The 15236-nt window shown below is 41.3% G+C and overlaps 1 protein-coding gene across 6 annotated transcripts in view; it reads left to right on the forward strand.

The window, feature by feature from the left end:
- LOC148396357 (genetic suppressor element 1-like) overlaps positions 1 to 15236 on the forward strand; it is a 43253-nt gene that overhangs the window by 1229 nt on the left and 26788 nt on the right. For 2 of the 6 annotated variants that reach the window (XM_088378740.1, XM_088378746.1), the window contains exons 2-7: positions 185 to 276; positions 615 to 746; positions 1328 to 1367; positions 8122 to 8236; positions 8531 to 8634; positions 9289 to 9494. In XM_088378740.1, the coding sequence (XP_088234866.1) occupies positions 9458 to 9494 (37 nt within the window). In that variant the 5' untranslated portion in view covers positions 185 to 276; positions 615 to 746; positions 1328 to 1367; ... (1 more) ...; positions 8531 to 8634; positions 9289 to 9457. Of the gene's footprint in view, positions 1 to 147; positions 277 to 614; positions 747 to 1327; positions 1368 to 1435; positions 1455 to 8121; positions 8237 to 8530; positions 8635 to 9288; positions 9495 to 15236 lie in introns of those variants that run through there. The other 4 variants (XM_088378741.1, XM_088378745.1, XM_088378744.1 and 1 more) reach the window with 4 other exon arrangements.

Consider the following 15236-nt stretch of genomic DNA (forward strand, 5'->3'; position numbering starts at 1 on the left):
AAAAGTTTTTAAATGATAAAATTGCAAATGACAATGTCTCCTGAGCTTTTTTTAAATACAAATATTAAGTTACAATGTTTATTATATACACTATTGCCCCCCCCAGCCCCAAAGAATTATTTTTTTTACTTTATTTTATCATATCAGCGGCAGTTCCCATGCTTTGTCTGGCATCTGGTTGCAGTGTTCGCATTTGTCCACCAGAGGGAGGCACAAATCTGACATGCCATTGGGAGAAGTAGGAATCCCACTCTACTCTCTGCCTGCAAAAGCGCGGTATGTAACTATCAGTACAGTAGATACTTTGACCGGAAATCTTATGATTACAGAAGTGGATTTTTTTTATTTTTATTTTTTAAAGCTTTAAAATAGATGAGCATAAGGGAAAAATGTGGTGAAGGAGTGATGGTGTTCCTGTTTCCCCTGTGGCATGACTACTTGTCTGCCTAATGCCCTGCCTGATACCAAGCTCAGACAGATGGCCAATTAACTCTCATTAGCTCACTCTCACCACATCTTCCTTAACAGCTCAACACACACACACACACACACACACACACACACACACACACACACACACACACAAAGTCATTTGTAATCTTTTGGCCATTTAGGTTGACGCCAGGAAAACGCTTCAGCTTCAGAAAACTGGTGAGCTGTGATTGGTTGCAACCTGAGACCTGGCAACTGTGATGACAGTCGACAGCAAGTGTCAAAATGGCCGCCCGCTGAGATGGATAAAACAGGTGGATTTTGCCTGTTTATGTCATATTCCACAAACGAAACACTAATCACAACCCTGTGTTTTTGACTAGTTGGGCAGCACAGAGCATATTACAAAGACATTTTTGGACTTGACTTCTCCTTTAAACACAATCAAAACCATTGACCTACATTTATAACATACATTCTAATATTTATTCCAAGAAATTGTGGTAATTACTTAACAGGCTATTCTCTAGTTCATTTGATAACATTTCTCATATGTCGCATACGTGTCGCATATGTGTATGTTCAATTTATTTTTTTCAACATTCAGAATTAGTGCTGGCTCAATAAACATAGACTAAATTAGCAATGGACAAGTGGACAGAAAATACCTGCACTTGTATATTGTATTGGTATTATGCATAAAGTTTTAAAATATAATAAATATGGTGTCAACATTGTGGATTTCCTCGATGGCAGGGGTGGCCTGCATTGTACCCCCTGCGATAAACAAAGGATACCCTCCTTTTGGCCCACCCTGTATTGAGCCTATATTAAATGAATACCTCCCACTCAAAACCAGTGCAATAATCTCTTCCAATCTCTTTATCCGCTGTAGGGCACGATGGAGCTCAAATGACTGACCTGGGATCAGCGCTGTGAGTGTCACACAACGTTAACATAAGCCAGCCTCTGGTTGTGCCGTCTGTGCTTGCGTGTGTGAGTCGTGATGCCGTGACATTAAGGTGAAAACACAACTTGACGCTGACTCACAAAAGAGTGGAGCAAGTGCGAGTGATGAGTGAAACGGAGGGTGGGGGCATTTGAATGCGCGTGTGTGTGTATGTGAACATGTGCGTGTGGTGTGTGATGTTGTGACACCGAGGTGAAAACACGAGTTGACACCGACTCGCAAGAGAGTGGAGCAAGTGTGAGTGATGAGTGAAAAGTGGGGTGAGATTTCTGGTGGAGGAAAGGATGACGCAGCTCTGATTTTCTAAAATAGGTTTTTTAACAGTGCAAACATCCCAAACAATTATGACTAAGCATCTCAACAGGCAGCTTATACACAAACAACCATTTTTTTCCCCCAAGGGTAAAGTCACGAAATGAGCGATGAGTGACATGTCCTCCAGTTTTAACAACCTTGTGGTGAATCTTGTCACTAATTTACATTTTGAGAGGTAATGACTCATTTTTGGCATCATTCTGATGGTCTTCATTCTTTCGGCTGATGTTGGGAATCGTTCACTCATTCCTTACGCGCAAATATGTTTTTCTGATAATTTTTTTTGCTTTGACTTGCAAGGTAAAACACACAGGACAGTTCTTTAAAACGAGATCGGCGCTGTGTAATGCCATGCCCAGTCGATGAAACGAGTATTACTATTTCAGTGGCTGTAGACATTTAAACAACATAATTGAACACAAGAAAAAGGAAAACTTTGCTTCAAATACAGCTTAGTTTAATGCTAAAAAAAATGAAAAAAAACATAGACCGTCTTATGGAGGAGCATCTAATGCTTTAAGCATCCATTATGTGAATGTGGATTGTGCATCAACACATGTGTAGCGAAAAACAAATAATATTACAGCACTTTACTGAGTTACTTACAATACTAGTAGTTACTGTAGTTTTGAGGCTCTTCTTTATTTTGTATGCAGGACTATATTATGCTGCCCCCGGTGACCAAATCACGCACATCAAAATGAGCAAGGGCGTAATTATGATGCACAAACTGCTTAACTGTTTTCCATTTTAATTTTTAAAGAATAATATTTAGGATAATTCTTCTCCATCAAAAAAACAAGAAAATGAATAAAGAAATCATCACATTTTATTCAAATGGCATGTAAGTTATATAAAGCTTTGTTTCCTAAAATAAATGCCTGAGATATTGCCACCCGCAAGTACGTGTAACTTCATGGATGAAAAGGTCCAATATTGTTATTTTATTCTGCTAAGTCACTCCACCTCCCGTGCTTTCCAGCCTCCCTTCACAGCCGCTGTGATTTAAGGCGAGATGCAGGACTGTTTGCCTTTCTGTCTGCCTGGCTGATGTGATCTGTAACTCACTCTACAGGCAGATTGAGAGGGTGAGAGAGAGTGGTATTCATAGTTTGGGCTCATGTTCATAAAAGCATGTTATGGTATAATTAAAAAAAGAATCATCCTCACAGGGCCCGAGTGCTGGCCCTCAATGACATCAGCGGTTTTTATCCCTTGATAGGTTGTCCAGAGTTTATCCCTTCTTTGAAATCCTTACACTGGTCATGAAATGCTCATTTAAAACCTTTTTTATTTTTAGGTTTTGTCATGCTATTAAATTTTTATGTATGTTTCTGTCATACTATTATAGTATGTTGGTTTAGTATAGATATTTTCTATAACTGCGACGTGATGGTGGCCATATTACAAAGTCCCGACTGAAGACATTTGTTTTGTTCTCTTCTTCCTCTTCCCTCCCGCTTTCCCCCTCAGCCACCCTCCTCACGCTCTCTCCATCTGTACATTATGTTGATGTCAATAATTCAACACAAAAATCGAGAGCGGGGGGGTAGCATGCGCTTAACAACAGGTTACAATCCAAGCTGTAAAAGGCATAAAATCTGCATTTGTGAATAAAAGATGACGGCGAGGCGTTCAAAGCAACCGGGAGCTGTCAAGGCTGCCATTTGTTTTGTGACAGTATCGCAGCAAAAAGTGACACTTCAAATGCGGGCCTTTGTCTTTATCTTGGCAGGTTTTCAATCTTTGCTCTATTTCGGCGCACACTTCCTCAGTACGATGCAGCGTCATTTGCTACCCAGTGTTTTGTTGATGTTCTTTTATCTGGCAGAGGGCCTTTTGTTGTCTTCTCTGACTTCCTCTTTTTAAACGACTTTCCTTTTTTTACATGGTCGTCACATGTCGTGAGCAACACGAGGTCGCAGATGACACGCTAACTAAATTCGAAACACAAATATCCTGCGCTGCAAAGGCCACCTGAATGCGCCACTGCTTGCCGCTCTTAGCATTTATTCTATATCTCGATTGAAATCCATGTACAGTATTAGTATGTTGTTTGTCCTTCAGAGCACGAGTAGCGCATCGAAGGCACAAAAATAGAGGAACGACCGTGTCGAAGTAACATTTTCTTCGGGCCACTTTTGACCTACTAGGATGAGCTGATATGTTACTAGTGAAACAAAACTGTGCTAATATTATAACTAGTCAATTGCCAGATGTTAACTTGCAAATTTGAGAATGTGACTAGTAGCACTTTTAGTCATCTTAAGATTGTACTCCTAGGCCAAAGGTAGTACTAGTAATGGAAAACTATCAGTAGTGAGATTTTAAAATTTGACTAGTTAAGTTCTGGACATTTCTTCTTCCTCCTCTTTCCGTCCTTCAACTCTCCTTCTGTAATCCTCTGTCCTACTTCCATCCATCCTTCTCTGCATTCCTCGCCTACTATTTCCTTCCTTCCTTCTCCTGTCTTCCTCCCTCACTTCCCCTCTTCTCCATCTCTTCTATCCCCACCACACCACTTCCCCCTTCTCCTAACTCATCCCCCTCCCGTTTTACATGCCACAGGCCTGCAGAGCCTTCCTTTGTTCCAGACATCTGTTTGGCTGGGTGATTAATTGAGATGAGCATGTGGGGTGAAGGCCTGTATGGGGAGTGAGAAGGTGGGGGGTAGCTCAGACCCCCTCAGGTAACGTGTGTGTATGCGTGTGATGATCAAGAGCATGGAAATGGGGGGGGAATTATGTTAGTATAGTTGTTTTCTTGCTTGCCCAGTTTCCATCAGCTTGATGCTTCAAAGCTGAACATGGTGACCAATCACATATTTGTGGATTTACAAACAAAAATACTAGGTGATGATCCGCCACTTTTTCTCCAATACTACACGAGGAGTGATTTGCAATATAATGGGAGTTGGCTAATTATTTTGATGGAACATTACATTGTTTGAAAGAAGAGCAAAAGAGGGACGCATAATGTCAAGTGAATACACATGTGCAAAATAATTTGGCAACAAGTCAGCACAAGTTGGGACGTCTTCCATTGAAGTGATTTACGGTCTGCTGAGGTCACAAATCATCCGAAGGGACAGACGTGTGTAAAGGTCACACGGCTGGGTCAGAGGAGGTCAGGGCTCGGCTCTCGTGGTTATAAGGCCGGGAGCGGGGAAATTGTGATGAGAGAAGTTCAAAACTCAACTCTGTCTGTCATGGTGATGCCAATCTAGTGGTGCAGGTGGGCAAACTCCATAGATTGACTGATGGATGCATCCAGCCTGTTTCTATAAGTGCCCGTTGTTCATTTTAATAGAGAAAATTATTTCATTTACTAGTAAACTGAGTTATAAGGTTGGTCACAGAGGAAATTCAAATTGTAAGTCAAGGAACCACCAGATTTTCTTAATGCCCCAAATGTGCCTACTCTTAAAACTGCTAGGTAAAAAAAAATGGATTTTTATATTTTTTTGCAAAACAACCGGAAGTTGTGTCAACTTCCTAGGTCTGTCCAATTTTTAACCCGGCACTTTTAAAGTGTGTATCATTCTATGAGGACGAGATTGATCGTGAGGGCCCTCAACGGGCTAACTATAACCCCTCCGTTTGTCACTGCTGGATCAATACATCCACTGGGCCTGCCAAATGTCGGGACAAAAGTGTTGGAACACATCTTAATCAGTTCAGACAGGTGTTAGCTTTCCCATGACCTTTCAGGGGATGAATGCAATCAATTGGATGGGTGGGCTCTTGTGTCTTTGACAATTATTTTCAGTAATTGAAATGAAAAAGAAAATCATTATCCATCCGTCATGTATCGATTCATATAGATCGATCAATCTATCTATACCTCCGTCCGTCCGTCCGTCCGTCCGTCCATCCATCCATCCATCCATCCATCCATCCATCCATCCATCCATCCATCCATCCATCCATCCCTGTATTCTTGCATTTCTACCCCATGCTTGGCCACGAGTGCAACACTGTTGTGTATTCACTTTCACTTAGATTTTTTTTTTACCTAATTTTTCACCTCCCTTTGCATTTTTTTGAACCCATCAGTGTCTAATTAAATACCTCGCTATGCAGGAGACGGCGAGGTTGATGAGAAAGATTGCTGTTTCTACATAACATACAGGCACAATGACCTCTTCTGACAATTATTTTTGATATAATGCAGGATCAGTACACCCCCCCTCTCTTACCCTCCCCAGTTTCTCCATTCCTTCCTACTTCTCCTCCTCCATCTTTTAATCTTCTCTCCTGACTGCGCGCCGCCTCTTTTAATGTCTGCTGTGCTGACATTGGGAATGACAAATATATTTACTAACAGGCACACACACCGATGGTACTAGAGTGACTGGCTAGGTAATGATGCTCGCTCACTCACTCGGGGGTCAACGGGCTTAGACGAGTGTGTGTGGGGGGTAGCAAAAACATCAAGGGGGAAGTAAGGGAGGATGCAAGGCTTTGTCTTTTCTTCATCATTTGGCTGCTTGTGTTTGTCATCTCTCTGTGGTCGCCTGTCAGCGGTTGGCGAGAGGAAAAAGTAGGGAGGGTGGGGGGATGGGATGGGATGGGGGGTGCATGGGGTAGAGAGAAATGTTTAAGTGCTGATGGCAGCCCCTGGTTACAGCAGGGACCGGGATGTCGTCTCTTATTCTGCCACAGCGTGCATCTGACAGGCAAGTGATAGAGAGCCAAGGAAGTGAGCCGGAGATAGAGGAGGGGGAAGGGAGGGAGGAAGGCAGCTTCACAAGTCTGTTACGGCGTCTGTTTTGAAGGCGGGAGAGCAATTCCCCCTTGAAGGGGAAAAAATGATTTAAAGGTTTTATTGACCTCATCATGAGGCTCTCTTCTCCCCCCCTCCTCTTAGATTGACTTATACGACTCCCTCAGTGACAGGCCTTCCCTGGTGTTTCCACAGCAATGAGGTCAGGGGTGCTCGCTCGTTATTGGCTGTTGTTTGTAATCATCGCAGGTCGCGCCGTGGCTCCTCACGTCCCTCTATTGACCTCACTGCAGCGGAGCGTGACCCATAAGGGCTGGAGAGCCCAGACTGTCTCCAACTGGAGCTCTCTAGAAAGTGCAGTGCTGTACCTTGACATGCCTTTGAATTTGTCACTCACAGTGCAGCACTGATATTAGTCATTCTTCGCAGAGGATAAAAATATAAATGTACTGTTGTGTTGTCTGTCTACATGCGTTGCTCCGTTGTTTGTGTTCAACCCGTTGGCTATTAGATTATAGCATAGCAGCAGAGATGCTATTTAGCGTGAGCATTTACTTAGTGGACTGAAAGACTAAACTTGCTCTTTGTATTATGTTTAGTTTGACAGTAAATTTAAAGTGGCCATAGATGACTTAATGCCTCTTTTTGAAAACATTTTCACCTTTTGCCAAAGGAATTGTGACATGAATTGGGTTCAGTTCACTGCCATCATACAATGTTCGCATTTCCAGTCTGTGCTTGCAAGTCAAAAAATAAAACGTCCGGACGACAACTCGTAGTCCTGTACATGACAAAACTCGTAAATAAAGTTAGTCAAATCTTTGATAGCATGTCGTATGCTTTTTTTTTTTAAATATAAGGACTAAACACGTTAGAGCAGGAAACATATTTTGTGTGCACTGTTTTTCAGTTAGCAAAATAAGTATTCAATATAATTAAATCCATTTTTGCATTTTGCTAAAGTACTTTAGTACGTTTTAATTCTGCACTTTCTTTCTGAATAAGTTGAATCCTTATTTCTGCTTTTAGCAGTCTTTTTTTAACACGAGTATACGTCTACTTAAGTCATAGAATGTAAATACTTCTGCCTCTTCTCCACTTTAACGTTTCCTCTTTTTGCTTTATCTCCCCTCCGCACTGGGTTGCCGTTGTCAGTTTGTGGTTGGCCAACATGTCATAACTGCTCCCACAACTGCTTATCAAACCCTGTACAGCCATATGGACAAAAGTATTTGGACACACAGCTAGAGTAAACCTACACAGGAAATTAACATGGAAGTAAATTACACAAATCGTTCTCAAGGCCATTTACAGCCACTTGTACTTATCTGAGTAGGTTTAAAACACGTTTACTGTTACTAGACTACAGCACTTGAATCGGTGAGCCAATTTATACTTTTATCAGAGTATTTTTTTTTCTAGATTTCTATGAATTTACCTAAGTACAGCTCCTATGCAATAGCAGCATCCTTCCCCTCCACCCACACACAGAATCACAGGTTTCCATTGCTTAGACAGGCCCCATACAGTATGACAAATCCAGTTAGTCGAGCTCTCCATCAAATAAAGTCCACTCAGAGCTCAGATCTCATCTACTGCCAATGGGACATGATTTTGAATCAATGATGCCATACCTTTGCTTCAGAGCAGCGTTGTCCAACTATTCTACCCTTTTCTAGAGAACCGGGCACGGCAAAAACTCAAGGAAGAAATCTTCATATGGGATCAAAGACAGAAGGTTCCCCCTTCCGTGATAACCAATCTGCAATGGATGCCATGTGGCCAATCACCCAGGTAGACCCTTAGGGGAGATCTTGTCCTGTCGGTCGATTCAGAATTACTACACTCATCGCTACCGAAACCCCAAGAGGAGGGGGGAAGGAAAAAGGACAAACAGCAGTTAAACAGGCCAACATCTATATTTTATTGGGTGAGGGAGGCAGAACGAGTTGCATCCATTTCACTCAAAGGGCCGTTATGACAGTGAAACCACCTCATCATATTAGCAAATCGATAATTAGTTGAACTGTCACTTAAGTACAGATGCCTGGAAAATCCAGGAATGTGTGTGGGGTTTTTTTTTTGCAGGTCCCATCCATGTGGTCCAAAACGGCATCAGTACACAGACTGGTAGTTGAGAAAGAAGAGGAAAAAGAAGAAGAAAAAGAAGATGGGAGAGAGAACTGGAGTGAGTATGCACACACACGCACACGCATACTAACGCATACACACACTGTCTCTCTCCCATGATGAATCAGCTGTCACTCAGGCACCAGTCCAATCTACTGATAATGAGAAGTGCATCAACACCCTCTTTCGCTCTCCTCGCTTCCTCTTCCTCTCATCCAACCTCTTTTACAAACACACACACACACTCCCCCCATACGACGCAGCTTCATTCCTCGTCTTCCACACACACAAACTCATTCATCTCTCCCTCACTGGTCCATCTAGTGATTCTCCTCCTCTCCCACCCCCCCTTTCTCTTTTCTCTTCCTCCTCCTCCTCTTGGGTGCCCGCTAAGCTAAGCAGTCACTAGTGGGACTGAGGAGGCAAAAGGAAGCAGGATAAATCCTGAAAAGAGGCGCAGAAAATAAGGGGAACGGGAGCAGCGGTAAAAAGCTGGATGAGCAAGAAGCTGCTGAATGAATAGTAGTGAGGAAGGGATTACAAAGACTGAAAAGAAGGAGAGGAAGGACCAAGCCTGCCAGGAGCTTCTTCACTTTTTTTCCTCTCTATCCATCCTCTTCCTCTCAGACAGTCAGAGGGAGGAATGATAAGACAGCCGCTCGTTCCCAGCCCGGAGTCCAATCAATTGTCCTCCACCTTTTTTTGGCTCTACGCAGGTTCAGTCTACCAGGGGCAAAGGGGAGTAGACAGAGGCTGACCTCTCACCTCCTCTGACCTCCTGGCCACCCCTGCGGGAAGAACGAGAGAAGTGGGGGCAGGGGTGGATGACTAACAGCCAACGACGAGCTCTTTAACCTGACCCTCACTTCCAGTCAGAGTGGAGGCATGTTCGGATTAAAGGCACCGCACTTCTACCTCCCAGGTACGTCCAGTTCTTCTTCTTCGGGTTCTTTTGGTATTCTGCACACTTGTGCAGTGGTTGTCTGAAGCAACATCTGTGCTAGTTTCTCTTAGCCCGTCCATGGCATTTCACATTATATTTTAGCATTAAGATAGCTGATTTGATATGTAATATGTTATGGTGTATAAATATACTGTGTTGAATTGTCTTTTGTTTTACCTGTTAGATTTGCAGTAGATTTAAACAGAGTAGAAAATAACTTGAAGCAAGCACTCAGCCTCTTATTTGGGGAGCTTGCAAGTGAAAGTCTTCATTTCTTCAAAGTGGTGCGATAGTCTCCCTTTTCTTGACAGTGACCGGGAAGTTAAGGAATTTTTTTTTGCTTTCATTAGCTTCGGGAAAAATACATTTATATTTACATGCAGTAAAATGTATGTAAGGGGTAAATTTATTCAATAACATTTATAGTACCTGGAGAAATTTTAACACAGGAAAGTTGGAACTAAAATTCAAACACCGAATGTTAAAACTGGAAGGTGGACATGCTAACCACTGAGTCTCCGTGCTGCTGGTAGAATGTCAGAAACTTATCAAAACATATGGGAACTGTTGTAAAAAATACATTATTATGTACTGTAAGTCTCTTTGCATTATTCACTGAGACATTATAGAAAAAATATCAAATGTGTGTATATATATATATATATATATATATATATATATATATATATATATATATATATATATATATATATATATATATATATATATATAAACATACATATACCTATGTGTATATAGATATATATGTATAATTAAATATAAAAAACAAAAAATGCAAATACAGGAAAAAAGAAGAAGAAAGAGATCCTTATCATCAGCCAGATCGGTAGTATTGGTGACAGTATGACAAACACATTAATGACAACATACACTCTTTGGCAGAGGTAATGACTTGAGAGTTGCTTTCCAGTAGTGTACGTGGGGACAGTTGTGGTACCGGTGGTAGGAAGTCACAAATACTTGAGTTCAATCCTGATTATCTTGTCGAAGCTGTGTCTCGTAATTTAATTTCTTCTCGGTAAAAGCACTATACAAATTAACAAAAGAGAAAAACAATTTTGTGTTGGTTTTGCTTTTCTACTGAAGTACAATAATTCATGACTCGAAACAACTACAAGCTATGCTTCTTCTCACTTGTTTCTGAATGTCTTTTTTTTTTCTCTGTGTTTATTTTGCTTCCTCAATTTCATTTTGGTTTTATGCAAGGACTTTGTCTGAGAACAAACAGGAACCTCAGTGTTATTTGCTGTAATCAATTACATTGTACTAATCCTTCTGGTTTTTCCACTCTGACCACCAGGAGGCAGTATAATTCTGTGCAGACAAAAAAACAAAACAAAGAATAGATATCTTCCAATATATATTTTTATTATTATTGTTACATAACTTCTTCTACTCCTACTATAATATTACTCAATTTTCATAAAGGATAAAGAATATATGCCAGTGAGTCATGTTATCTGTTGCCTACATGTGTTGCGCCACTGTTGTTGTTCAGATATCCATTGTCTCTAAAACCACAACTACTGATGCTAACCATTAGCATGTGAATACCGTTTTGCATTGTTTGTTAGCGTGATGGTAAGCGGGCTTTATACGCCATGTCGTTTTAAGTACACAAGATGTCGCGGTCGTTGTTTTATATTTGGTTAAACAGCTGCTTTTTGTGACAGGAGTTAAATTGAGTTTGTGCTTGCAAATCAAAGCAAAACATTGGCTGAATGATAACTCGTGTCTGAAAAAACGTGCCAGTTGTACGTATCTCTACTTCTACTTAGGAACAGAGTGTGAGTGTTATTGTCACTTCTGGATGTGAATAGTGAAAGGCGTGAAAAGCTAAAGCAGGGTGAGAACAATCCTCACGACAAGGTGAGAAGTCAGGAGTGGAAACTGTGGTATTTACCCCTCAAAAAATGGCGAGAGAGTGAAAACTGAAGAATACGTACCTGTACGACAGGTTTTCCTTCCACCCCAGCACCTTTAAAATTGTGTGTGATGATTAAGCCCCCTGCTGTTGGGCCAGGTCAGGTGCCAGAGTGTGTGTGTATGTGTGTGCGTCTGTCTAAAGTAGGGAGGTGGGGGGCAGATTAAACAATGTACCGCGCCTTTGTGAATCTTTCATGCTGCTTTTTGAATTATACATCTGCTGTCATAAATGATTGAAGCACTGTGATTATGTCGGGGCTTTGTCATTGTTAGCGTGTGTGTGTGAGTGTGTGTGCGAGTGTGTTAGAGAGAGAGAGAGAAATCTCACTATGAAACATCCGCAGACTGCCTACTGTTGTCATCTTTTTCAAGCATCCGAGGTTGCGCTTCATTTAATTAGTTTGAGTTTGAGTCGCAACATCGAGTTTTCCTGCTAGTGTACAGAAATGTCATACAGTAGTTTGAAAAAAAAACAACAACTTTACTAGTTTGACAGTTATTCTACTAGTGCCTTGTGTTGTCTTACTAATGAGGACAAAGAGCATATTAATTAACACATGGACATTAAGATGGATATGAAGGATATTGAATGAATCATAAATGGCTTTCCATATGTTTTTCTCATGCTCTTTCTGTGTGTGCATGTGTCATGGCTGCCACCTGATTGTGCAAGTGTGTGTGTCTATGAGTGTGTGTGTTTCCACCCCCGCCCTTCACTCCCTCCTGACCCTAAGCAGTATGGTTGCTGTGGCGACGATGCCAGCGGCTCCATCCTCAATGATCATTTGACAGCATGGGGGGTTAGGAGGAAAATATGTATGTGTGGGAGGGGGTAGCATGGATTAGTATGAGAGGTGACATTAGAAAATCAGGCGCGATCATACTCATTACATGAGCGAAAATGTCTCAATCAAGTATGTGGGTATGCCCTAATAAATTTCGATCTTCGGAAGTAACCACATACTCTGTGATTGTCATTGGGAGCTAGTTTTTTTGGTTTTGCCTCGTGAGCAGAAACTCGTTGCGCTGATGTAGCAGTGAACACATCTCAGGTCACAGAAATCAGCAGTTTGGCAGATAGTGAACAATCCCTTTTTACATGTTGTGTATTTAGGAGGGCACATAGGAATTTTAGTGTCGTTCTCAAATGAGCACCAGAGGTTGTTGTTTGGTGCTTATTTTAATTAAAGACGTACAGCACACCGGGGCAAACTATTATTAATATTATTATTATTTAAATTTTTTGGTCCTTTTTTAATTCCTCTGTATCAGGTCTTCTCAATATTAGTAAAACACAATCGCAACACATGGAGCAAAAAAACAACAAAATTATCTTGATATTTGCATTTCACTCCATGTATATATTTGCATGTGTGTGAGTGTGTTATTTGACATAGAGCTCTTTTTGACGTGTGTGCTGGCGGGTCATCTTTATTGGCTGCTGTTGTGTTTTCAGCCTCTGGCTCGCCCTGTTCAACTTGACCTCTGCATTGATTTCTATGATATGTGTTAGCGCTGCAAGGACAATGTGGCGTGTGATTTATGGCACATGTCATGTGAAGGCGCTCACACATACACACACGCACGCACACACGCACACTACACGCTCCCCACTCTGCCTCAGGCTCTCATGCAACAAATATTCTACTCGTTCGACTGCAGTCAGCTGGACTCAAGCAATTCCTAAGCGTGTTTTGAAGCTAAGTGTGTCTTGCAGTTTGGAGCTGCTAAGTGTCGTTTAACAATGGCCTCTTGCTTCCCACTTGCTGGTTTTCCTGGGCTTCTTAGCGCTCTGTTTTTCATTTTGTTCTGCTCTGAGTGCCAGCTGGGTTTTGATTCCAGTGTGAGACCCTGAGCAAAGACAGTAGTTCAAGTGATATTTGATCATTTGCATTTATTATTTTGCGATCATATGCTGTTGTGTACCGGCATAAGCAAAAGTGCATATGGAGGGTTTCCCCACCTCTTCCAGGATGACCAGGCTGCAGAGTGGGCAACATATATCATATAATATAGTGCTGTACATTGTTATCTTAAACAGCATGCGATTCCATTTAATGGCATGAAGCGCCGCAGGTAGACACCGTCAGGCAAGTGGTTGTGCCAATAAGACTTGACCCGCCGTTTGATTCAGAAGCCTCCAAAGCAACGCCTCCGGACTAGCGGTCCACCTCAGATCTTGTCCCATTTAATAAGTGCAGAATCCGTACAGCAACAGGCTCAGATTCAGGAAAAGAAGCAGAAATTACAACTGATTTTTGGTATGTGTTAGATTATTACAGTTTCTGAAAACTAACAAAATAACTCAAACTAAAATGGATTTTTTTGTTACTAAAGTAGAATAAAAACTAACTTTAATTATAGTGGCAGTGTCCTTTATTTTCATCTTTGTCAATTAATACTTGAGCTTTCAGGGTTCATTTTAAAAATAATTATTTCAGTATTGGTGTGTGTCCGTACAGAAGAAAGGTCAAATGTTTGAGAATTTTAGTTTACTGTACTTTATTAAACAATACTATGTGACTTTTTTTCTATCTTGCACTCAACTAACACCCCATTAAAAATAAACAAATACTTAAACTAATTTAAAAATGAGGCATTTTCAACCCAAAAAAAATACAAACTAACAAATCTGCTCAAAAAACTACTTAAAACCATCCATCCATACATTTTCTATACCGCTAGTCCCCACGGCAGCTAACTGAATAAAAAAAAACAACACTATAATGAAAACTCAAAAATTATTATAACCCTGGCCCCACTTAAGGATTTGTTATCGTGAATATTGAACTGGTTTAATGTTTACAGTTATCTGCCCAAATTGTTTTCCCGGGCTGATGAAGGAATAAAAGAATTATTCTCAACAGACCCCATACCACACTCAGGATATTTCTTTAGAGACATCTGACATGCTCACATTTGTCCCCATTATCGGTACGTGCGTACATTAGGTTACTGAGACTTTGAATTTTTTTTTTTTTTTCCCTTAGAACCCTCAATGGGCCGTTTTATAGGCGCAAGAAAGGATGGTGGCGAGGGCGGGGGGTGGGTTCAATGAGACATGCACTGCCTCAAACCACGCTGCTGTCAGCCTCTCATGTGGTGTTAATTGAATGCGCGTGTGCGCGTATGCGTGCATCAATGTGTGTGTGTCGATGAAAACAGGGTCATAGTGTGCTTCACCTCAAGGGCACTGTTATTAATGAGATGAATAAAACTCCATGACAACAGCTTTACAACGTAGAAGAGATTAAAAAAATCGTACAGTTAGACACAAGACGTAATCCATCAAAAAACGAATTCCGTCCTCCAGAGATGTGGTAGACGTCGAAAAAATTAAAAGACAGGGAATGAATAAAATAGCACTTCTTATGTTTCCAACCACGAAAGCACAAATCCAACAAAAAAATAGCGCTGGCTAAGCCTAATTGGTCCAAAAGAGCTGGTGTCACTAATGAGCTCATAATTAGCCGCGAAATTCACTTACAGGCGCACGTTAATGACACGTGTGAACACTGCATTGTTTACATCCAATTACTACAACCAGCGCATACAGTGACTTTGTTGTGAAATCTCACGTGTGAAGCGCACACACACACATTCGCTCACACATGCAGGATGCGTGCTCACTGAGCTGCAGATTAGGATAAATGCCAGCAGATTTTGACCCGAGGTGATAACTCCTGCTAGTCCACACACACACACACACACACACACACATGCACTTGCATGCACACGCACGCACATTTGAATTCTATATGGGCTCACACAAAC

The sequence above is a fragment of the Syngnathus floridae genome, chromosome 6 (assembly GCF_059516105.1).
Source record: "Syngnathus floridae isolate MCC-2025c chromosome 6, RoL_Sflo_1.0, whole genome shotgun sequence".
NCBI lineage: Eukaryota > Metazoa > Chordata > Actinopteri > Syngnathiformes > Syngnathidae > Syngnathus > Syngnathus floridae.